The 24,919-nt window shown below is 43.6% G+C and overlaps 1 protein-coding gene across 1 annotated transcript; it reads left to right on the top strand.

Annotated features, from left to right (window-relative positions):
* The first annotated feature begins 102 nt into the window (after nucleotides 1-102).
* Nucleotides 103-22,833, top strand: LRRC42 (leucine rich repeat containing 42). The gene is made up of 8 exons (XM_047789031.1): nucleotides 103-304; nucleotides 5,517-6,003; nucleotides 12,755-12,886; nucleotides 13,908-14,026; nucleotides 15,246-15,334; nucleotides 15,509-15,622; nucleotides 19,977-20,061; nucleotides 22,341-22,833. The coding sequence occupies exons 2-8, from the start codon at nucleotides 5,531-5,533 to the stop codon at nucleotides 22,613-22,615; spliced, it is 1,287 nt and encodes a 428-aa protein (XP_047644987.1). The 5' UTR covers nucleotides 103-304; nucleotides 5,517-5,530; the 3' UTR covers nucleotides 22,616-22,833.
* Nucleotides 22,834-24,919: the final 2,086 nt, after the last annotated feature.

The raw sequence follows: 24,919 nt of genomic DNA, 5'->3' as shown, positions 1-24,919 counted from the left end.
CGAGCCCTAGGCCCTCAGGTCGCCAGCCTGGGGCCCGGTCCCGCCTCCAGGCCCAGCTCCGCCCCTCATGCCGGGTCTCGCGCGCAAGCGCGCCTCCCCTGCCCAGTCTTCCCTCCGCCCCCGCCGGCCCCGCGGTCCCAAGGCGCCAGGTCGCCCCCAGCCCCCTCCCTCCTCCCGCCCACTCTCTGTCCCACCCTCCTCAGCTTTGTGCCGGGGGCGCGGAGCCGCTTCCCCCCTCTGCCGCACCGCGGGAGGAGGGACCTGCCACCGAGGAGCTGCCGGGCTGCCCCAGGCGGGGGTACAGGTAGGTGGCGACCGCGGGCAGGGCCTCTCTCGTAGCCCAGGGCTGCGAATGGGGCGGGTGCGGGGTTTGAGGGAGGGGTGGGATGGGGGAGGGGGAGATCGAAAGGGACGAAGCTGGGGTGTGGTTGGTGAAAGATGTGGAGATGAGGATATAGGGGTGTCAGAGGTGGGTTTAAGGGTAGAATTGGGGTGCTGGGGGAGTGTATGAGGGCGTGTGAGGATTGGGGTTCAGGCCTGGGTGGGAGAAGGGAGAAGGATTAGCTTGGGTGAATTTGAGGAGGGGCATGCGTGGGAATTTCGACCGAGGTGGAGGATTGCAGTGCTGGCGAAGGAGGGGAGAGGGAATGGGATTGAGGGGTGCCAAGAGGGAAGGGTCTAGGACTGGAATGGGAGAAGGGGTGGGGTCTTGGGGGTAGGGAGGAAAAGTTGGGGCCGCGGATTGTGAAGTTGGGCTTTAGTGAGGCGTGAAGAAAGGAGATCTTGAAGGTTGAGGGCAGAAGACAAGGAAAAAGATGGAGAGATTGGGGTCCTGGGAGAGGGAATCTCAGCGAAGTGGGAGGAAGGGGCGAATACATGGTGAAGGACAGAGCAGGAGTGCATAGGGATGAGAGTGGGTGGGGGTGGAATGGTCTAGGAAGGAAGGAGCCGGGTGACGGTGGGATTGGGTCGGAGGGATGGGGGAGCCACATTTCAGAAGGGTGCTGGAAGGATGGGTAGGGCGGGAGGTTTGAGAGGTGGGGGCAGGGTAGCTGGGAGTGGAGGGAGAGGGTTAGGATCCTTGGTGTGGAGATTGGATTTTGTGTGTGGTACTCTGGAGTTGGCAAGTGGAAAAAAACTGTCCAGGGTCAGAACGTAGGAGAGATCGAGATTGGCCTGTTCCAAGAGGGAAGTAGGAGCTAGGTATGGGTGAGAAGGCAGGTAGGGAAGTGCAAGTTATAGGAAAAAAGAAATAATGCGTTGAAAACTGAATAATGGCGTTGATCCAGAACAGTATAAGATTGTTAGTTATTAAAAAAAAAAAAAGTTGTTAGTTATTGGTTGTTTGGAACTACTTTCTGTTCAGGTTTTACGTTGGAGATTTTCTCAAGAATACTTCGTTTTCAAATAAACGAAGGGTGTCTGCAGCCTTGGGTTGAAGGCCATTGGTTGACATTTTTTTTTTTCCTGGTGTGTGAATGTGGGTAATTTCTGCCCTGGCAGAGGGAAGAAGGGAGGCTTCAGTGTAGCTCTGTCCTGGCTCTGTTCCCACCAACTCTTTCCTCAGATGTCCACTGGTTTTTTTATCTCCTCCCTGCGCCCCCCTTCCCCCCAGCTTGAGTCAGTGAATACCAGAGGGATCAAACAGGTGGGTGAGATTAATTTTTAACATTTTTTTTTATCCTTAAAGCTGATGTCATATTTTTATTCTTGAGAGACAGCATCATACAGTGGAAAGAGCTTGAGCTTTGGAGTGACACAGCCTTGAGTTTGAATTCTGGCTCTGCCGCTTACTAGTTTTGTTCCTTAAGCAGTTGCTTTATGCCTCTGAGACTCTTAATCTGTTAGGTGGCGATCTTGACCTCATAGGATTGTTGAGGATTACATGAAGTCATTTAGTATAGTATCTAGCACAGTCCTTGGCAGCTGGTAGGTGCTTGATAAATGGTAATTATCACTCCCACTGTCCATATCATCATAATCTTAGTGTGGTTTATTATTCCTAGGGGATTGTTACTTTACCTACTAAAGTGAGGTGTTTCCTTCTCTTTCTTTTCAAATCAGGTAACTAGACTCAGCTCACAGTTTTAATCTTGTTGTCTCCTTCCCTGATTCCCTCCTTCCATCCACTTGACTGGATAGTCACGATTCTTGCTTGGTAAACTGACTTCAGAATCTAAAAAGCTGTCTCGTTTAGTTATCAATTATTTTATCTTTCCTCTTGTTCAGAGAGGCTGTAGCAAACTGAGTTTTTAATTTAGTGAGTAATGAATTTTATTCATTTGATGAAAATGCTGTGCTTCATGGTAACTTTAACTCATTTGTGGTGACCAAATACTAGAACATACACTATTGTAAAGTAGTTTTCTATGAGATTGTATGAGTTACAAAACCGCCTCTCTGGAGACAGGCTGGGAGGCTATCAGAATGCCCTGTTCCTCTGTTCCTGTAATATCAAATATAGCCAATGTAGATCTCTCCTGGACATGGTTATCCTTGCAGATACTACTTTAATTTTCTAGTTTGTATAGGATATAGGATTTTTGCCATGATACAGAACAGACCCTGTCTCCTGAGGGGCTCCTTTATAACAGACCACTCTGTATGGCAAACAGCCAGGCCCAAGCAAAGCCAAGTTAGAGAAACTATGTGGAATTTCCTTGCCTTTATGGTTCTTAATCTTGAAAGGCTAGTTCTTAGATCATTTTATAGTACTTCACAAACTCTCAGGAAGCTCCTTATTGGGAGAATGAGCAAATTTAGTAGTAGAAATCAAAGGTCACCAGGATTTCCTGAACCATGGTCAGTTCCTCAAGTACCATAGTTGAAGAACAGAGAGCCCTTGGGGCTTCTAGACAGATGATGTGGGTTTACTCTTCAGGAAATATTGGATTTTTTCATCATTTAGAAAGAGAAATTGCGTTTGATGAGTAATTTAAAGGTAAAACAGCCAGAATTGTGCCTTTTTTGAAAATGATCCATGGAAGCAAAAAGCTGCCAGGATTTTGAGGCAGCCTGGCCTAGCTTCCTCACTCGTCCCAAGCTGCTTGTGCCCTCTGCTGGATGGAATCAGACTTTTCTGGTTTTCACCAGAAGTGGTCATCCATTCACCATTTGTTCATTTTACTCCGGAGTTTGTGGAAGCCTCTGTTGGCGGTGAGGGTTAGGTGTATGTATTTCATTGCCAGGGTGTTTATAGTGTGTTGATTCCTTATAATATGTTATCTTCCATCGAATTTGCCTTTCTGCTTTTAAAATCAGTCATTCTTGTTTGGGGCCATGCCTGCTGTCTACTTTCTGATCTACAGGTAGAATAGGACATTGAATGTCCAAATCCAGAAATAAAGACCAGAGGGAATCTACTTTATCTCCTCATCAAGATTAAAGTCTGTGAGATTGAAGGAGCAAGATGCTTACCCTTACTGGAAGAAAAACTTAGAGTCAGAGAAGGGTCTCCTTAGCAGTAGGCACTGAATACTGGCAAGTGTATGGGTTATGAGGGCTGGCACTGTGACAGGAATTTTTTTCTTTCTGGTTTTTAGATTTTTTTTTTTTTTTTCCTCCTCCCTGGTAGTACCAGTAGCAATATACTCCCATCATCCCCTTTGCTTCCACCACCTGCAGCAGGGTCGGGCAAGTGGGGGAGGAGCCTGCAGCTGTTGCCTGGAAGAGGAGCTGCCTCCTAGCAACAGTATCAGCAGACTCTGGAGCTCAGAGTGCTAAGTTTGTCCTTTTGAGCTCTCACCCTTCTTCTCATTTCTTCAGCAAATATCTGTTGAGGGCTTACTCAAACTAGACACTATGTTGAGCCTGGGAAAGAGAGATGAAACAATTAAGTGCTTTGCCTTCAAAGAGCTCACAGCTCTGGGAACATTAGCAATTGAACAGACGGTACACAGTGCAAAGTGCTACGTAGAAGGAGACGCTGGGGCTCTGGGAAAACCAGACGGGCATGTGCACTAGTTGCAGGGCTTAGGAAGTTTTCCTGGGAGGGGGTGGTGGTTGAGCCGAGTATTAATGGTGAGTAGGAATTAGCTACATCAGGGAAGCAGAGAAGGATGTTCTAGCCAAAGGGAGCACAGCCATCTTATATGGGTAATGGGGCTTGGCCAGAGCGTAGGACAATGAGAGGATGAGCAGGAGAAGGTGAGGCTCTCGGGCCAGGCAGGGTCCTCTTTTCTGATGTGCTTTTTACACACATAATTATCCTCAGGAGAAACATGGATCATCCTGATGCCCACAAACAGGATCACTGATCCCCAGAGACGCAGCATTTTTAATCACTGACTTGATTGATTGACAGAAGTGGCTTCAGAGCTATATCCTAGCCCGGCATTGATGCAGAAGCAGCAGCTGGGTTGGCTCACTCTCAAAGTCAGAGTCCTTTTTGACCTATATTATATTTTATTTTACCTTAAAATTGTAGCAGTGGTAATCATATACTTTTCATTTTATTTAGCATAGCAGTTGCAGGAGTATTTTGAAATCTGACAGTGCCTTAGGAAAGCAAGTATTCCAGTTAGTGCTTGGACACAAACTGTCACCCACATGATTGCATGCCCTGCTGTTTTTGATATTTTGCCTTACTTCAGAAGTGCCAGCTGACTGAAGAAGGCAAGGCACACAAGCTAACCAAAAGCTGTTCCAGCCCTTGGAGCATCTTCCAAGGGCTAGAACAGCTTTTGGTTAGCTCTTGTGACGGAGGTCTTTTTTTGTAGATCCCAAAAACTGTGTTGCCTGTGGTCTGTGTAAAGTTTATCAAAGGAGTAAACTTTGGTTCCCCAGGTATCTGCTCAGGAACTATTACCTGCCAGAGCACTAAGTGAGTGTGGATGGATTAAACATAGTCCCTCTCTTAGGGAGCTCAATTCAGCAGGACATGCCCAGAAATAAATCAGTAGCAGAACTGTGAGCCAAGTGCAGTAAAAGAAAATGTGTGGAAGGTGCCAGGATGGCAAGGGATTTACTAGTTTCTAGTCTTTGTTCTGTGTATAAACATGTTTTAAAAACAGAAATAGTAAATTCCACATGTACTATTTGTAACTTGCAAAACAACAAAGATTTTATCATTTTAGTGGCTGCGTAACATTCCATGGTGTGAGTGTAACATCATTTATGTAATAATACCCTGTGGTGGACATTTAGGTTGTTTTCAGTTGTTCCACTAATATCAGCTTTGCTGCCATGACTGTCCTTATAGGTAACTCTGACCACTTCGCTGATAATGTCCTCAGAGTGAATTTTAGAAATGAGATTTGAGTCGGCTTTTGAAAGATGAGTAGGAGTTCACCAGATAGACAGGAAAAGGGGAAGGGTAAGGAAGGGCATTCCAGGTCGAGGTAATGGAGGTAACCTCCCGTGCCAGAGTTCACAGGCAACTCGTAAGCTTCGAGTTCCCAAAGCAGCCACAGGGCCTGCCTGGTAGGCTCATAAAGCTCTGGACACAGCAAGATTAAGTTACAGGTCACAAATGGCGTTGTAATTGGGATTGCTTCCCTTGTGCCTTGCTTTTCTAGTCGCAACCAAGGCGATGTCTTACTACCTCAACTCAGAAAACCACCTGGACCCAGGGCCCATCTATGTGCGAGAAAATGGGCAATTGCACATGGTCAATCTGGCCTTGGATGGTGTCAGGAGTAGCCTGCAGAAGCCAAGGCCTTTCAGACTGTTTCCCAAAGGCTTTTCTGTGGAGCTTTGCATGAACCGGGAAGACGATACTGCACAGAAAGAGAAGACCGATCATTTCATCTTCACTTACACCCGGGAGGGAAATCTTCGGTACTCTGCCAAATCCCTCTTCAGCCTCGTCCTGGGCTTCATCTCTGACAATGTTGATCACATTGATTCCCTTATTGGCTTTCCTGAGCAGATTGCTGAAAAGCTGTTTTCTGCTGCTGAAGCCAGACAGAAGTTCACAGAGCCAGGTGCGGGGCTAAGGGCTTTACAGAAATTCACTGAGGCCTATGGCAGTCTGGTGCTTTGCTCCTTGTGTTTGCGAAACAGGTAGGTGTTCTGATTGTGATATTGGGTGTGTGACGTCTGTCAAGCTCTGGGGCTTAGTGGGCTTGGGGGCTTCCCGCATCAAACAGGACTTGAGTTTAGCATTTCTAACACAAAGTGGTAGGCCATTTTGAGTAAAAAAATTACTGTGCTTCCTCCCACCCCCAACCGCACAGCTTTATTTTGAAAACCCATTTACAAGGATTAATTGCCAAAGCTCCATTAAGGTAGAAGATACTCTTCTGGAGTTCCCGTTGTGGCGCAGTAGTTAACGAATCTGACAAGGAACCATGAGGTTGCGGGTTCGATCCCTGGCCTTGCTCAGTGGGTTAAGGATCCGGCATTGCCGTGAGCTGTGGTGTAGGTTGCAGACACGACTTGGATCCCACGTGGCTGTGGCTGTGGTGTAGGTTGGCAGCTACAGCTCCGATTCGACCCCTAGCCTGGGAACCTCCATATGCCGCGGGAGAGGCCCAAGAAATGGCAAAAAGACAAAAAAAAAAAAAAAAGAAAGAAAAGAAAATACTCTTCTACCAACTTTTCTAGTAAGAAAAAACAGAAAAGACAAGATATGATCTGGTATGTTCTCAGGATGTGAAGACTAGTAACCAGAGTTCTCATCTCGGTTCTAGTTTTCAGACCACTAGATATTGAGCGTTAGATAAAAACCACCTTCAGAAGAATAAGTGGTTAAAAAGGTCAGTATCTTGAAGTTTGTATATGTGCTGCCGAAGCGAGCACAAGTGTCTTGAAGTTTGGAATTTTCTTTTCTTTTCTTTCTTTCTTTTTTTTTTTTCTTTTTAGGGCCTCACTCAGGGCATATGGAGTTTCCCGGGTGAGAGGTCGAATTGGAGCTACAGCTGCCAGCCTACGCCAGAGCTGCAGTAATGCCAGATCCGAGCCTCATCTGTGACCTACACTACAGCTCATGGCAATGCCAAATCCTTAATCCAAATCCACTAAGCGAGGCTAGGGATCAAACCCACAACCTCATGGTTCCTAGTCAGATTTGTTTCTGTTGCACCATGACGGGAACTCCAAGTTTGAAATTTTCTAATAAGGTCCCAACACCAACACCAAGGTCTGTCTGTTTTCTTTTTTTTCTTTTTTCTTTTTTCTTTTTTTTTTTTTTTTGTCCTTTTAGGGCCATACTGGTGGCATATGGAGGTTCCCAGGCTAGGGTTTGAATTAGAGCTACCGCTGCTGGCCTACACCACAGCCACAGCAACGCCAGATCTGAGCCATGTCTTTCAACCTACACCACAGCTCAACGGCAATGCCGGATCCTTAACCCACTGCATCCTCATGGATGCTAGTCAGATTTGTTTCTTCTGAGCCATGACGGGAGCTCCAAGGTCTGTTTTCTAACAGACCAGGTGCCTTCTCTTGTGACTTGCCTTTGCTCATATACTTTTAATGATTTATTTAAAATTTTTATACCATCGTCATGTAAAATAACTTTCAAGACATCTATTAATTAAAGAAAACTTAAAAAAAATACATGGAGAAGAATGAACACAAATGCAAAAAGGTATAAAGTAAAACATAAGTCTCCCTCTCTTCTCTTTCCTATTTCCCTTCCCCAGAGGCAACTACTGTTATCAGTTTCTTTCATGTAATTCCAGAGATATTCTGTCCATATACATGCATGTATAGCTCTCCTCTTTGTTATAGAAATGGCAGCACCCTGCCCACACTGTTGTGCACTTTGCTTTCTTCACGTATTTTGAAAATCATTTACCATCAATATTTGAAGATTTTAAAAATAGCTGTATGGTAGACCACGTGAACTTTTTTGTCAATAGAAAATGTGAAAGGCAGCTTACTATTAAGATATAGAACCAGGAGTTCCCATCGTGGCTCAGTGGTTAATGAATCCGACTAGGAACCATGAGGTTGCAGGTTCGATCCCTGGCCTCACTCAGTGGGTTAAGGATCCGGCATTGCCGTGAGCTGTGGTGTAGGTCACAGACACGGCTCAGATCCCATGTTGCTGTGGCTGTGGTGTAGGCCGGCAGCTACATCTCCAACCAGACCCCTAGTCTGGGAACCTCCATATGCTGTGAGTGCAGCCCTAAAAAAGACACACACACACACAAAAAGATATAGAACCAATATGACCATTAAAATAAGGCTAAATAAAAGGCATATGATAAGAGAGGAGTTCCCTGGTGGCCTAGCAATTAAGGATCTGGTGGTGTCACTGCTGTGGCTTGGGTTCCATCCTGGCCCAGGAACTTCTGCATGCTGTGAGCATGGTCAAAATAAAAATAAGAGACAGTCATATCAGAAAACATAAGCTCATGTACTTTAAAAAATTAAGAAGAAGCAATCTTTATTTAATGGGGACATATAATTAATTTTTCACCCTGGGCCAAATATTGTACTTTGACAAGACATAAACACATACAGACAAGAACAGAATTGTAGACTCATGAACTGAGCTGGCAACTTGTGAAAGCTCTGTATGCTGGGGTGTCTCACTGTTGGGCCTGGGGTTGATGCCAATGGAAAGGAAAAGAATTACTTTACCTAAATGAAAATTTCAAGCAATATTTCATTGTAGCTCGTACATTTCAAATACATTTCAGGGAGTTCCTATTGTGGTTCAGCAGGTTAAGAAGTTGACTAGTATCCATGGGAATGTGGGTTTGATCCCTGGCCTCGATCAGTGGGTTAAAAGATACGGTGTTGCCACAAGCTGTGGTGTAGGTCACAGACGTAGCTTGAATCTGGCGTTGCTGTGGCTGTGGCATAGGCCAGCAGCAGCAGCTCTTATTCAACCCCTAGCCTGGGAACGTCCATATGCCACAGGTGTGGCCTAAAAAGAGAAAGAAAAAAAATTAATTCCCTCTTTCATTTTTTATTCCAAGTTATTTGTGTTAAATTAAAGGAAAATTAGAACAATGAAAAATATATTTATGATGTATGCCATTTTAAAATTATTTTATAAAGGCATACATGTGCTGTTTGGGAAACACATAAAACTGTAATATTAAAAAGGTTCATAGTCCTATCACTCAGAGTATTGCCCATAATAGTAAAGATGCTTTTTATCCATTTCTGATGTCTGTATACTGTTTCCATGCTGAGGTTGGATAGGAAGCACTTTCATTCACATTTGGTGAACATATAATAAATGTAGTGTTTCTGGAAAGTTGTTTGGCAGTATGTAGAAAGAGCCTTAAAAATACCCATATCGTTCTTTTGACCCATTAATTCCATTTATTAAGAGTCTGTTCTAATTTCTAGTGTAATAATCAGATATGGGAACAAATATTTTTTCTATAAGGGTATTCATTATAATACTGATTTTTTTTGGGTTTTGGGTTTTTTGTTGTTGTTGTTGTGTTTTTTTTTTTTGGCTACTCCTGTGGCATGTGGAAGTTCCCAGCCCAGGGGATCAAACCTGCACCACAGCAGCAACTTGAGCCACAGCAGCGATCATTGCCAGATCCTCAACCCACTGAGCCACCAGGTAATTCCTTACTATTTGTAATAGTGAAAACCTGAAACCTGGATATACAACAATAGGAAATTAATTAAGTAAATTATGGTACATTCATATAAGGAAATATTATATAACCATTAAGATAAAATCCAAAGATCATTTAAAACAATGTGGTAAAATGTTCATTTTATAATAAAAAATAATTAAAATTATATGTATAATCCTGATTTTGTTTGAAGAAATAAAAAATTTTATAATTTTTTCTCCAGGGAATGTGTATTACTTTTTTTTTTTTTATTATTTTTAGGGCCACACCCGCAGCACATGGAAGTTCCTGGGCTCGGGTTAGAATCAGAGCTGTAGCTGCCAGCCTCTGCCATAGCCACACAGCAATGCAGGATCTGAGCGGCTTCTGCGACCTATACCATAGCTCATGGCAACACCGGATCCTTAACCCACTGAGCAAGGCCAGGGATCGAACCCACATCCTCATGGGTACTAGTTGGGTTCATTACTGCCGAGCTACAATGGGAACTCTGATGTATTACTTTTGTAATCAGAAAAATAGGAGTTCCCGTCGTGGCGCAGTGGTTAATGAATCCAACTAGGAGCCATGAGGTTGCGGGTTCGGTCCCTGCCCTTGCTCAGTGGGTTAACCATCCGGCGTTGCCGTGAGCTGTGGTGTAGGTTGCAGACTCGGCTCGGATCCCGCGTTGGCCGGCTCTGGCGTAGGCCGGTGGCTACAGCTCCGATTCGACCCCTAGCCTGGGAACCTCCATATGCCGGGGGAGCAGCCCAAGAAATAGCAAAAAGACACAAAAAAGGAAAAATACAAGGAACATTTTTTAACAGTCTTTTGGCTCATATTTTATTGCAGCAGTTCCAAACTTTGCTGTCTTATTCAGGTGTGAGTAACATTTTCAGTTGTCATCAAAAACTTCCCTTCTTTTGAGTCCCCGAAGAAAAATAGGAAGAGGGCAGGAGATTGGGGTTTGCATTCACAATTCCCAGCTGAAGCTGCAGCAGCAGAGGTTTTACCAGCATAGAAGACTTAAGGATCTGGGGAAAGAGCTTAAGAAAATAATTGAAAAATAAGATAATTGGGTAGGTGCAGCACTTGCTCTTTGGGGCTAAGTCACAAAGCTGCCTCCCAGAAGGAGAAGCCAGCATCTTTACAGCTGGGTTCCAACCCCATAAAACTGTCTTTTCCCTGTGTTGAAACCCCAATGATTTTTAATCCCACTGGTGGTCACAGAGAGGCAAGTATGTTTTCCTTATAACATCTCCCTGTGTAACTGAAGTAATTATAAGCTACCATTTAATGAGGGCCTATGAGATGCCATGTACTTTAGGACATTGTTTCTAATTTTCTTAATCCTGAAAGGAAGTGATCGTCAGCCCTATTTTCTCGCTGGAGAAATTGAGGCTTATAGAGGTTAAGTAATTGTTTTACAGTCATAGAAATAATTAGCGTTGCTAGAATCCAAACTCAGGTCTGACACTAAAATATCTGTGCTCTTTTGTTGCTTTTCCACTTCATTGCTCTGAATTTTTTTTTTTTTTTTTTTTTTGCTATTTTAGGGCCATACCCACGGCATATGGAGTTTCCCAGGCTAGGGGTCAAATCCGAGCTGTAGCTGCCGGCCTACACCACAGCCACAGCAACGCAGGATCTGAGCCTTGTCTGCGACCCACACCACAGCTCACAGCAATGCCAGATCCTTAACCCACTGAGCCAGGGATCAGACCCACATCCTCATGGATCCTAGTCGGGTTTGTTAGCCACTGAGCTATGAAGGGAACTCCTGTTCTGAACTTTTTAGGGGCAATTCGGAAGACTAATTTTGAGCTAGACTCTAGAGCTTTGATTATGTCCGAGATAAGCAGCTAGTAGTGTCTTTGGCTTTGCATGTTGGTTTCTCAGCCTTGGTTTTTGTCATGTTTGTTAATCATGTTATATATTGTTATGTCCTTTGCAGATGGCCCTCGTTTCAGAGTTATTAAAACTCTTTTGGTTAATTGATTAGTAGATGTGTGCTTTCCTTTCTCTGATGGCCAGTAATCCCCCAAATCCCCATTAACCCACTTTAATTCTGTGATTGGAAAGTGGAAAACAGCAGCTTTATTTACAGCGCAATTAAAATATGTCTCAGTAAATAAGGCTCGTTTGTGTACCCAGCTGAGCTCAATCACCAGGCAGCTTAGAGGGGGTATCAGTACCCCAGGCCATCTTTACCCAGCCATCAGGCCAGTGCTCAGTACATCTAATTCTGATTGGAAGTAGGAAGGAAAGAAATCTAACTCCCCTCTTGCCCTTAGATTATTCAGTGCCATTTTTGGCAGTTATAATCCTGGTGACAGAAGAGCAATGTGAACGCTTTTAAGGGATCCTTGCGTACCATCTTGCTATGGAAACTTTTCAACGTCCCTGAGGAAAGTAGATGACAGAGGCATGCTTTTGCCATAAGAGTTTCCATGTTCTTTGAGGATCCTCTCCTGTTTCCTGTCACTGCTAACCATTTCCATTTTTCCTCGCTGACATCATATGAAATAGATGGACAGCTCTAAAGCAGGGTGGAGGCCACAGGCTGGGCCATGCAATGTCTTTTTGATCTTCTTTTCCTCTCCAGAGGCCTCCCTGATACTTGCTGATAGCAGTTTGGCAAGGTGCCCGCAGTATAATTAAAGTGTTCGTCCTCACAGGTTTGTCTTAATAACCATCTAGTTTAGAGTGAGTCCTTGCGGTAGTCATGCTGCACATACTGCTGGAGTAAAATGAGCAGAATAACAGTGGCACCAGGGAGTGGGCAGCTACTCAAACTTGGGTTGAAAAGATAAAATCTGATCTGCCAAATATATCTTGGTATGTTCTTGGGGATGTGCAGGTTAGAACCCAGAATTCTTGGCCTGTTTGAGTTTTCAAAGCACTAGATATTGAGCATTGGATAAAAAGCAACCTTAAAAGAATGAGAATTAAAATTTTGAGTATCCTCAAGTTTTGAGATTCTCTGATGAAGTCCCAACACCAATACCAAGGTCTCTCTGACTTAGGACAAAGCAGATGTTTTGTCTCATGTCTTGCCTTTGCTGATATGTTTTTTATTTATTAAAGTTTTTTACTTCCATCATCATGTAAAAAGATTTTCAAGGCATTTACTGATTAAAAAATGTAAACCTGGGCCTACATAGTCATCAGTGAAGTCTGCTTATGACTTTGGGAATGTCAATGTATCACAAACCACAGATTGAGATGTTTTATAAGAAGGAAAAGAAAAGCTGTTGATTGCCCTCCGCACCCCACAGATATCTGGTGATTTCAGAAAAACTCGAGGAGATTAAATCTTTCCGGGAGCTGACCTGCCTGGATCTTTCCTGTTGCAAGCTTGGAGATGAGCATGAACTTCTAGAACATCTCACCAATGAGGCCCTGTCTAGGTATTGACTTGCCACCTCTTGTAGATGAATTATTAGTATTTTTAAAAAGGATGAGCCAATGGGATCATGTTGAAGAATGTTGCTTACTTCCCAGTCTTGTGCGTGTTCGTTAATTTTTTTCTAAAATATTTTCATTGTCCATTTACTTGGTATAAGCAGTGTAGATTGGGTAACTCTTAGGAAAGTAGGCTCGTTTATTTAAATAAACTTTATTTCCACGTAGAGTTCTTGATGCTACCTGGGTTGAAAAATGATTTTGCCTTTTATTTGTCCAGTCCTGGTTTATTCTCACATGAGATGAGAAGTTACACAATTCTCTGCAATCATTATTATTTTCTATTTTAGCTGTCAGTGACCTGTAAATTATTTTTAAAGTGAACCATTAAAAGTGCAAGTAAATCCTTTTCAAGAACTGTAATTTAAAGAAATCACCCAGTTCATACCATTCATAAATAGTCTGACTGATCTCAGTCTGACCAGCAGAGAGAAGGCCAGCTGGATTCCTTCACTTTGATTTAACACCCAGAAGGATAACAGCACCTGAGTCTAACCATTTCCTGGGACTTGCCTAGGATAGTGACACCTATGTTCTGCCTTGTACAAAAGTATTATGTGAGGTTAGCAAAGGCTCAGATTTTTAGTGTTTTTGGTTTTCACAGCATTTGTCAGGAATGCAGCTTTTGTGTTAGATGAGGTATGTTTATCTCCTTTATGGATCCGTGTTTACTGCCTCCCGTCATATACCTTTAGTGCTCTCTGCCGTCTCAGGCTAGTACTGCACGACACTTTGACCTCTGAGTTAACCCTAAGTAGCTGAAGTAGCACCAAAAGATCCTTAACTCTATTAAATGTGTGAAATACATTTAAATGTGTGAAACACACCCACCCTCTGTTAGGTGTGAAATAGCAGGGGATAGAGGATATTTTATATTTTTAAATGAAACGTATGAAAGCATGTTCTCATACTTAGATGTTCTCAAATGCTCTTTAAGTAATTTATTTACGGACTTTGTTTCCCTAGTGTAACTCAGCTCCACCTGAAGGATAACTGTTTATCTGATGCCGGGGTGAGGAAGATGACAGCACCAGTTCGAGTGATGAAAAGAGGCCTTGAAAATCTAACATTATTAGACTTATCTTGTAAGTTGTATGAGAAATTATAGATGAGTAATGTTGAAAGAATGGACTGAGAAATCATCTAGTTCTTCCCCTTCATTTGAGAGATGATAAAATTGAGGAGAGATGGCAAGTTAGTGGCAGAGCGAGACTAATGCCAGATGCTCTTGGCTCCTGGCCAAATACCTTTCCTGGCATGGTGCCACCTCTCTAGGGTAGTAATAGCCCTACAGATTCATCTATGCCACTCACTCTGTCCAGGGAGGGCAGCCTCTCAGCGGATTCACAACATTGGTCATGGACATTTGGCTCATCTTTCTTCAAGTTGCTGGTCCATAGAGTCTCTCAACTAGGTTTTTGTTTTTGGTTTTGTTTTTTAAATCAATTACTTGATGAAAATCTGGATGAATTCCCAATGTTGATAACTTGCTCAGGATAAACCAGATATTGACTCCAGTGGATGGAAAGATGATAAGATCATTTACGATTTAACTGAGCATCCGTTGAATATATATGGCAGGACGGTTTGGTGTCAGAAGAGCGGAAGGAGCAGGGGTTTGAGGTCAGTCAGAAGACGCTCCTCATTCTGCTCCTGTGTGCCCTTGGGCAAGTTATTTAACCTTTATGAGCTTTAGCTTTGGCTTCTGTAAAGTGAAGATGCTAATGAATGCTCTCCCTTCCTTCCGGGGAGGTGCAGTCATTCAGCAAATAATTTTTGAGCATCTACAATGTGCTGTGGTCTTGAGGACTCAATGCAAATGCAGTACTCCCTGATATGAGGAGGTAATATGTAAGAAAGAATTCTGAAAAAAGAAAAAAGAAAAAGCAAGTTATTAAGACAAAAATAGTCTCTATGTCTTACCCTTGAAAATATTTTTGAAACAGTCTTTCACTTTGAGGGTGAAAAGACTAAGAGCAAAGTTTAATATACCCTTTAATACATATCTACATATGCTGTTTTCATATGGTTCCAAATTAAACCCTCTGCAGTAACTTGGTGGTTTGTTTATTTTTCTGCTAACCCCAACTCCTGGAAAGTTAGAGCTATAAAAGATCATCTCATGTGCCTCTTTCATGTTACTATAGGAAAGAGAAGACCCTTATATTTAATTTACTCTGAAAAGTTTTACTCACTCAATATTTTAAATTTTATCATTGTTTGGCCTTGTATCCTGAGCTTATTATTGGCATTTTAGCAGTGTTGATATGGTAACAGAATACTGCCTATGTTTTTGATATCTAGGTAACCCTGAGATCACAGATGCAGGAATTGGATACCTCTTTTCTTTTAGAAAACTAAACTGCTTAGATATCTCTGGGACAGGACTCAAGGTAAGACTTCTGCTCCCTTCTCTTACTTTTCCAAACCCACACAATTTGATGTTTTGCCTCTGCTCATTGGCATTTGGAAAAGCTGGTATTTATGATGGTGTTTCTTTTCTACTGAAAGCAAGTTGAGAGTTGACCAGATGTGCGTGCATTGGTTTTCTGTTTTTCTCTCCCAAGGACATCAAAGCTGTCAAACATAAGCTTCAGACCCACATTGGCCTCATTCACTCCAAAGTGCCTTTGAAGGAATTTGATCACAGTAACTGCAAGACCGAAGGCTGGGCTGACCAGGTAATGCAGGTGTTTCTCTCCTATAGTTAATGTGGCTTTTCATTTTAATTCCAAGTGTTTCATTCAACACTTGAACAAATGTTCATCCTTGGTATTCCTTGGCTGAATTGTCATCTTCAGTCAAATCAGAGACACTGATGGCCTGTAACTGACCTGGTTACTTAAGGAAAGGTGTTAGATGCTGGTGCTTAAATCTCATGCTCTGGTCACTAGATTGTGCTTCATCCTCATTGGACCTGGAAGAAAATGGCTTCTTAAAATGACTCAGAAAAGAAAGAATTCTTGCTCGCTATGCAAACAACGCAGTGTGCCCCAACTTCAGAAGGACAGATTCTCTTACCAGTGTCTGTGTACTGGGAAGAGAATAAGTCACACTGACGAGAATTCCGGTCTCTTTCCTTTTTGAGGGGCACATTTCTTAACTTTCTGAGCCTTAGTAAGGAAACATCTTTTTTTATCCTGAGCCCTCACGTCTTCTTTTCTTTTTTTTTCTTCCTGTTTTTGAAGTTTGAAAATTTTTATTTTATGTGCAAATAGCTAGGGTTGTTTCTGCGATAAGGTGGATGTCCTGGATGACCCATTCAAGGAAGTTCACTTAGTCCACCTTAATGACGCTGACATCCTTCGCATTCTGGCGGAAACACTGGTGGCACACATCGAGGCTGTACTTCTGGTCAGACCATGCAGGTTTAAGCAGACTGAGCCCTGCTGTTTTCAGCGTCTTGGCTGAAATTTCCTTTGACTCTCTCGGCTTCTTAATGGTGTTCCTCAAGTTGGTAAAGCACAGATTTAAGTAGGAGTCAGAAGGCAACCAAGTAGTAGAACCCTGTAGATGCCAGCTTGCCTGTGGCTGGTGCCTTTCTCCTTCAGACACTTTAAACCAGGGTTTATTGGTGGAGACCTAGAGGACCCAGCCAGCTCTTTTGTTCTGGATCCCTCCTTGGCTCCAGGCTCTAATTTCCGATGGTGGACCTGTTCAGCTACCTGATTATAGCATCACCTTCCTGTCGGTAAGCAAGAAGGGGTACTGGTGAGTCAGTGTTTCAGAAGCACTTTGAAGTGTGTCCCGAAAAATGCATGCAGAAGTCATTGCAACAGTTCCTTGCCAGACAAAGTTTTTAGTACTGGATTAATCCTAGATATGTCCAGTAGACTGGGGGCAGGTGTGGGATAGTCATACAAAGGCTTGCTGTAGTTTGGTTATGGTAGCAAATGACATGGTGGAAAGAACACAGACTGTGCAGTCAGAAGACCTGGGTTTGATGGCCTGACTCGACAACCCTGTAGGTATGCAACTTAAGGCAACTTGGAGTCTCTCTTTATTCATCTGTAAAATGCAGAAACCAGACTCTCTTGCAGAGCTTGGTAAGAATGAAGTTCCTAGCAGCCTGGTCGGAGGGTAAGTTGGGCTCAATGCAGTTTCACCCCATGCAGTCTCAGCTGGGCCCTGGGACTTGGCAGCAGTGCTTTATCTATCTCTTGTTGATCTCTTCTTGAAATTAAGCTGACTCCTCCTCCTGCCTCATTCTCAGCAGTGACACAGCAAAATGAGGCCATCTAAAAGGAGTCCCTTTACTTCCCTCTGTCTGTCTCAGAATTTCTCCAGTTCTACAGCCATGTCCCCCTTCCCTCCTTATGTTTTGCCACTTTATTCCAGTGATAAGCCCTTTAGTGATTTTTTTTCCCTTTCAGTTTTGTTCCCTAAGATCTCCAACTTCTGTGATAATTTACTAACAATTATTTCCCTCCACTACTCTGCCACTGCATCTTCAGTCTCACCCTCTGTCGTCTGTTTTCTTTCTGTGTATAAACACAGGTAACTCTTATTCTCACATGTTCTTCATTCCCCATTGCAGTTGTGAGTTGTTTTCTATTTTTATCTCCCCACCTGCTCTCTACCTCCTCAGTTCTTAATCCCTTGTAAGCTAGTTCTGGCCCCCGTGCTCTGCTGCAGGTGTTGTCTTGAAGCTGGCACGTGATCTCATTCTTCACCTCCCTTGGCTTTTCTGCAGCTTTGATGGAAGCATGCATGCCTTGGGAGTTCCCGCGTGACAGAGCGGAAACGCATCTGACTAGGAACCGTGAGGGTGTGGGTTCGGCTCTGGCCTCCCTTAGTGGGTTAAGGAGCCAGTGTTGCCATGAGCTGTGGTGTAGGTCGCAGACACGGTTCAGATCCCGAGTTGCTGTGGCTGTGGCATAGGCCGACGGCTACAGCTCCGATTTGACCCCCTAGCCTGGGAACCTCCATATGCCTCGGATTCAGCCCTTAAAAACAAACAAATAAATAAATGAAAATGCACGCCTTATGCTTTTTCTCTCTAGCGTTCCTGCCGACTCTCCCCTAACTTTCTCCCTTTAGCTCTTGCTGATTCCTCTCTTCCTCCTCTATCTCCCCTACTCTCCTGGTGATCTCAGCTGTTCTCAGAGCCCTTACTGTCCCCAAGGGGATGGCTTCACCCTTTCTCACACCTTGGACCTGTTCCTGAATACCCTCCATAAAACTCTGCCAGGCACCTCAAATTCAGCTTGTCCAGAAACAAACTCATTGTCTTCTTCCCCATACCAACCCGCTCTTCCTAATGTACACTCTTACTTCTGTTAGAGGAAGCAGTTTTCCTTATGTCCCTGAGCCACCAGGCAGTTCATCTTGGCATTCTTTTATTTATTGTTTTTTTATTTTTATTTTCTTTGTCTTTTTGCCATTTCTTGGGCCACTGCCATGGCATATGGAGTTTCCCAGGCTAGGGGTCTAATTGGAGCTGTAGCCGCTGGCCTACACCAGAGCCGCAGCAACTCGGAATCTGAGCCGTGTCTGAGACCTACACCACAGCTCACGGCAACGCCAGATCCTTAACCCACTGAGCAAGGCCAGGGATCGAACCCACAACCTCATGGTTCCTAGTCGGATTCGTTAACCACTGAGCCACGACGGGCGCTCCATCTTGGCATTCTTTTAGATCCGCCCCATTTCCCATCGTCAGGGAGGGAGGTATCAAAGAGGGGAAGACGGAGTTCCCATCGTGGCGCAGTGGTTAACGAATCCGACTAGGAACCATGAGGTTGTGGGTTCGGTCCCTGCCCTTGCTCAGTGGGTTAACGATCCGGCGTTGCCGTGAGCTGTGGTGTAGGTTGCAGACGCAGCTCGGATCCCGCGTTGCTGTGGCTCTGGCGTAGGCCGGTGGCTGCAGCTCCGATTCAACCCCTAGCCTGGGAACCTCCATATGCCATGGGAGCGGCCCAAGAAATAGCAACAACAACAACAACAACAAAAAGACAAAAGACAAAAAAAAAAGAGGGGAAGACAACTAATATTTACTGAGTGCTTCCTGTATACCAGACACTGTTAACCCCTTCATGTGTGTTATCTGTTAGTCCTCATGACAGCCTGATGGGAAATGTCCTATTACTAATCCCTACTTTATAGATGAAGAAAGTGAGACTCAGAAATTAAATCACTTGCCTAGGGTGCCCAAGGTAGTAGGTGGCGGAACTAACTCTGAGACGATATTCTTAAACTGTTGTGCTGCCTCTGAGTCCTGAGTATATTTTTTTGTCTTTCTTTGTGATCATTTCATTGCATACCATAATGAGGAAGGTGAAATTTAAAGTTCTTGTTACTCATGGTACATGTGAAATAATTGTTTATTTATGTGTTGTTTATACTCAGCCAAATTCCCAAAAGAATTTGTGGTAGCTTATAATAAAGATATGTTTGTAAGTGTTCCCTTGTGGCTGAGCAAGTTAAGGATCCAGCGTTGTCACTGCTGTGGCTCTGGTTTACAGCTGTGGCTCAGGTTTGATCCCTGGCCTGGGTACCTTTATATACTGCAGGTGCAGCAAAAAAAAAAAAAAAAAAAAAAAAACAGGAAAAAAAATTGTAGCAGTTTGAAAAAATGGAAACTGATCATGAAATGTAGTGAGAATGTGGAAATGGGCATTTTACACACATGGAAGGGTTTGAGTTATAGTTGGTATAGTTTAAGGCATGAAAGTGAGTCTGGGAATGTGTGAAAAGTATTATGTCCAAGGTTTTAAATTTTAGTATTTAGTCTAAGGATAATGCAGTTTATTTCTAGAGGAAATAGAGATGAAAGTAGACAGGGAGTCAGCTTTATAGATTTTTTTTCTGAGTTATGGAGATTCTTAATATCCAATATGTTTGTATTCTGACCAACTCCTGCATTAAAACAGGAAATCCAGTCTTGACTTGGTTCTTGCTCTCATCACCATCATCTGAAGTTAAGATTACCGCAGGGAGGTTGTGTTTATGGAGAGGGAGGGGTAGGAAACAAGGGAGCCTTGATTAAAAGCTTGAGCTTTTGTTTGGACTCAAATCTTTCCAAATACATTTTAGATTGTTCTGCAGTGGGACCGTGTGACTTCAGAAGCCGTGAAGCCACGAGAAACCTCGGAGCCTCGAACAGCAGCTCAGCACTTCTGTGAGAAACTCCCTTTCCTTTGAAGTGTTTTGTCCTTATGTTATTTGCACCCTTAAAGCACTTAGCTTATCTTCACTCACTGGGAAAATTAATTATGATAGTATTGACTTAATTAGATCACTAACACTTGTATTCTGTCAACATAGCATATAGTGTAAATTCACACTTAGCTTTGAGCACCAGCCTCAGGAAAGTAACTTATTAAATGTATGTATGTATGTGCCTAAGTGTTTATTTATATCTCATCTTGTTTCAGAAAAGATTTGCAGTGGTACAAAGTAGATAGAATATAGAATATTAAAAAGGAATTAGGGAGTTCCCGTCGTGGCACAGTGGTTAATGAATCTGACTAGGAACCATGAGGTTGCGGGTTTGGTCCCTGCCCTTGCTCAGTGGGTTAACGATCCGGCGTTGCCGTGAGCTGTGGTGTAGGTTGCAGACGTGGCTCGGATCCCGAGTTGCTGTGGCTCTGGTGTAGGCCAGTGGCTACAGCTCCGATTGGACCCCTAGCCTGGGAACCTCCATATGCCGCGGGAGTGGCCCAAGAAATGGCAACAAGACAAAAAAATAAAAATAAAAAGGAATTAAAATGTTCCAAAAGGTAGGAGGAACTCAAGTGTCCATTGATAGATGAATGGGTAAATAAAATGTAGTATTTCCATACTCTGGATACTACTCAGCCTTAAGGAGGAAGGAAATTTAAACACATACTGTAACATGGGTGAAATTTAGAGACATTTTGCTAAGCATGAGCAGCCAGTCAAAAAAAGACAAATGTTGTATGAGTCTTCTTTTTCTCTTTTCTTTTTTTTAGTGGCATGTAGAAGTTTCCAGGCAAGGGGTTAAATCCAGCCTGCAGCTGCCAGCAACACCAGATCCTTTAAGCCACTGCCCTGGGCCAGGGATTGAACCCACACATCCACAGTGACCCTAGCCACTTCAGTCGAATTCTTAACTCACTGCACCACAGTGGGAACTCCTTTTATGAGTCTTCTTATGAAGTTCCCAGAGAAGTCCAGTTCATAGAGACAGTAGTTTCCGGAGTTCCTGTTGCGGCTTAGTGGGTTAAGGACCCAAAGTTGTCTCTGTAAGGATATAGGTTCGATCTCTGGCTTCACTCAGTGGGTTAAGGATCTGGTGTTTCTTGGCTGTGACATAGGCCTCAACTGCAACTCCACTTTGACCCCTGGCCTGGGGAACTTCTGTATGCTGCAGGTGCAGCCTTAAAAAAGAAAAAAGGAACAACATTTCAGTTTTTCCGAGCTGCAAAGGATATGGAGGTGGATAGTGGTGATGTTTGCATGACAGTGGAACATACTTAATGCCACAGAACTGTACACTCACATGCTAAATTGGTGTTATGTGTATTTTACCATATTTGGAATTTTTTTCCAAGGGGAGTTAACAGATGAAATCAAAGTGAAGGAAAAAATAAAGGTAGAAAAATACAAGTAAAACTCAGGGCATACCAGAAAATACAGAGTAAGGTGTATTATTTGCTAGAGGTGTGCCACAGATTTGGTTCTTAGAAGACAGAGTCAAGTCCAGATTTTTTTTTTTTTGTCTTTTGTCTTTTTTGTTGTTGTTGTTGTTGTTGTTGCTATTTCTTGGGCCGCTCCCATGGCATATGGAGGTTCCCAGGCTAGGGGTTGAATCGGAGCTGCAGCCACCGGCCTACGCCAGAGCCACAGCAACGCGGGATCCGAGCCGCGTCTGCAACCTACACCACAGCTCACGGCAACGCCGGATCGTTAACCCACTGAGCAAGGGCAGGGACCGAACCCGCAACCCCATGGTTCCTAGTCGGATTCGTTAACCACTGTGCCACGACGGGAACTCCCCAAGTCCAGATTTTAAGTCATAATAACGTAACATTTTTTGAGCTTTTACTATATGCCAAGCACTGTGCTAATAAGCGCTTTATGTTAGTTATTTCGTTTATCTGCACATCACCCTTATGAAATAGGCTTTGTATCCCTATAAAGATGAAAAAACTGAATCTCAGACAAGTTCCTTGCCCAGGGTCACTGTCCAGGAAGTAGCAGATCTGAGAGTTGAATCCAGATTGTGATACTGTCCTGTGATTACACGCCTTCAACCTGTGCTGGGGCCTAGGCCATAACTGACTTTACAGGGTGCCCAAAGGGGAATAAAATTAAACCAAACCGCACCCCTGTTTGGGCCTCTGTCACTTCGCTTGGGTCACCTTTCTGGATGTAGGCAGGCATCAGCAGCCGGCATGGCGAGCTCATTGCCCTTCCCTTCTGTCACTCTTACAGATGGGAAGCGGGCTCCAGCAGAAGCCCCAGTGAAGTGTCCCCTGGCAGACACCCACGTGAACTCTTCCGAGAAGCTCCAGTTCTACAAGGAGAAAGCCCCAGACTGCTGTGGGCCATTGTTGAAATGTGAAGCTGTCTCAAGCCAGGAGTCAAAGAAGAGCAAGAAGAGAGCTTTCGAGGAGACCGAGAAGGAACAAAACAGCTCCTCGCAGCCTTCGAAGCAGAAATATGTGTGTCTTGCTGTGGAGGACTGGGACTTGTTAAATTCCTACTGATTGGCAGAGGGAAGTTGACCTTCCCCCTCCCGCTCAAATGTCTGAGGCGAGGGGCTGATGACGTTTTCCTTTTCGTTTGAATTGACCTATGGCGTTAGCATAGCGAGTGGATATTTCTACTTTTGTGGTGGGGGAGGGAATGCTCTGGAAGTATGTAATAATTTCTAATGTATATTTTCAATACATAGTAATTTTTTCAAATAAACGTTTTTGCTGTCTTTAGGTTCTCCTTGTGAAATATAGATTAGACCCACAGGAAGTAACCCTGGTTTGGGGTGGAAGGCCACGTGAACCACCAAGGCAGCTTAGTGTCATCTGTTACTACTTCAGTTTGGCCTAGCCAATAGGATATATACATGGCTACCATCACTGATTGCCTCCTGTGTGCCGTGCCTGACCTCACAACAACAGTGGAAGGTGGGTGTTAGCCCCACTTTAGATGAAGTTAAGAAAACTTAACCCCAGGTTGAGTTAGTTAAGGTCCAAAGCTCATAAGAACAGAATGTGTAGTCCTTTCTGTCCAGCTCTAAAGCCTACTCTATTACATTGCCTTCTTAAATAGTGGTTATTGTTCAGAAACATCTCAGCTATCAAGTCTGTTGGGCAAACGACCAAGAATCTTCACAATAGTCCTGCCAAGTAAGGATTATCGCTTCCATTTGGCAAATGAAGAACCTGAGACCAATGACTTGCCTTAGACCCGTGCTTCTCAAGCCTTAGTCTGCATGCAAATCATCTGGGGATCCTTTTTTTTTTTTTTTTGGTCTTTTTAGGGCCACGCTGGAGGCATATGGAAGTTCCCAGGCTAGGGTTCGAATCAGAGCTATAGTCATTGGCCTACGCTACAGCCACAGCAACGCCAGATCGAGCCACATCTGCGACCTACACCACAGCTCACGGCAATACTGGATCCTTAACCCACTGACTGAGACCAGGAATCAAACCCATGTCCTCATGGATACTAGTTGGGTTCGTTACCACTGAGCCGCAGCAGGAACATCTCACCTGGGGATCTTTTCAAACTGTAGATTCTGATTCAGTGGATCTGGAGCTAGACTTGACATTCACTATTTCTAACAGGTTTCCAGATGATGTTTATGCTTCTAATTTGTGGGCTATATTTGGAGTATCAAGCTCTAGACCTTCATTGGCCAATATGACAGCCCCTACTCACCCATGGTCCCTGGACACTTGAAATGTGGCTAGTCCAAATTGAGATGTGCTGTAATACACGTACTGCATATCAAAGTACAGAAGAATGAAAAACATGTTCATTTTTAGGTATTGATTACATGTTAAAATGGCAGTTTGGGGGTTAAATATTAATTTCACCTGTGGAATTTCTACTGTGGCTCCCAGAAAATTTCCATGGCTTGCATGTGAGATTTGCATTATATTTCTCTTGGGCAGTGCTACTCCAGACCATATTCCATTCTGTAAAAGGCAAGGTTAAAGCAAGACTTCCTGGCAAGTAAAAGGAAGGGCGAGAATACCTCAAGGAAGTAAGAACATCAGATTTGACATTTGGAAATGCTCTAGCATTTAACTAAGGTTTTAATAAAAGTAGATCTTGGATCTGATGTGTTCTATTTGCTGTTCCAGGCTAGATAAGGTGTTACCTTTGTAAACGTCTCTTGCCTAGGATCATATCAAATGCTCTGATTTCTGAAATTTATCCAGTGAAAAAGATCCAGTGATTCAATAATTTTTTTTGGGGGGGGTAGAAGTGGAGTTGCGCTTTGAAGTGTCATTTGAGTAAACAGTAGCACACATTGCCAAGTTGCTGGTACAAATAAGTAGGTAGCCTTCCTTGTCAAACTTAGCATATATTGTTAGTCAAACTTGAGTCTAATTTGATCACCCCCGCCATGGCGCAATGCTGTGTCAGTGGCGTCTGATTACTCTTCAAATGTCCCACCTGGTCTGATCATTTTGGAGGGCAAATCTTCCTTCAGAGCGATTTCTGATTACTCTTATAAACACAGTGTACTTTTGAAGCTAAGATTTCGTTTTCTTTAATCCTTTTTTTTTTCTTTCAAGATTCTCGTTTTCCTCTGCTGGTGATTCCTTTAAACGGATATTTCTTGTTTGATCTGAACAATTCATTGTAGTCATTCAAATGGAGTTATAAAAATCTAGACTTTGGGCGTTCCCTTGTGGCGCAGTGGAAACGAATCCAACTAGTATCCATGAGGATGTGGGTTCAATCCCTAGCCTCGCTCAGTGGGTTAAGCATCTGGTGTTGCCAGGAGATGTATAGGTTGCAGACTAGCTCGGGTCCTGCGGCACTATGGCTGTGGTGTA

Source organism: Phacochoerus africanus, chromosome 8, assembly GCF_016906955.1.
Source record: "Phacochoerus africanus isolate WHEZ1 chromosome 8, ROS_Pafr_v1, whole genome shotgun sequence".
Classification (NCBI taxonomy): Eukaryota; Metazoa; Chordata; class Mammalia; order Artiodactyla; family Suidae; genus Phacochoerus; species Phacochoerus africanus.
This window is presented reverse-complemented; position numbering and strand designations above follow the sequence as displayed.

Coding starts and splice junctions, on each gene's coding strand:
- LRRC42 (XM_047789031.1), top strand. CDS start 5,531: ATGTCTTACTACCTCAACTCAGAAAACCACCTGGACCCAGGGCCCATC. Junction 6,004..12,754: donor TCCTTGTGTTTGCGAAACAG/GTAGGTGTTCTG, acceptor CGCACCCCACAG/ATATCTGGTGATTTCAGAAA. Junction 15,623..19,976: donor CCGAAGGCTGGGCTGACCAG/GTAATGCAGGTG, acceptor AATACATTTTAG/ATTGTTCTGCAGTGGGACCG.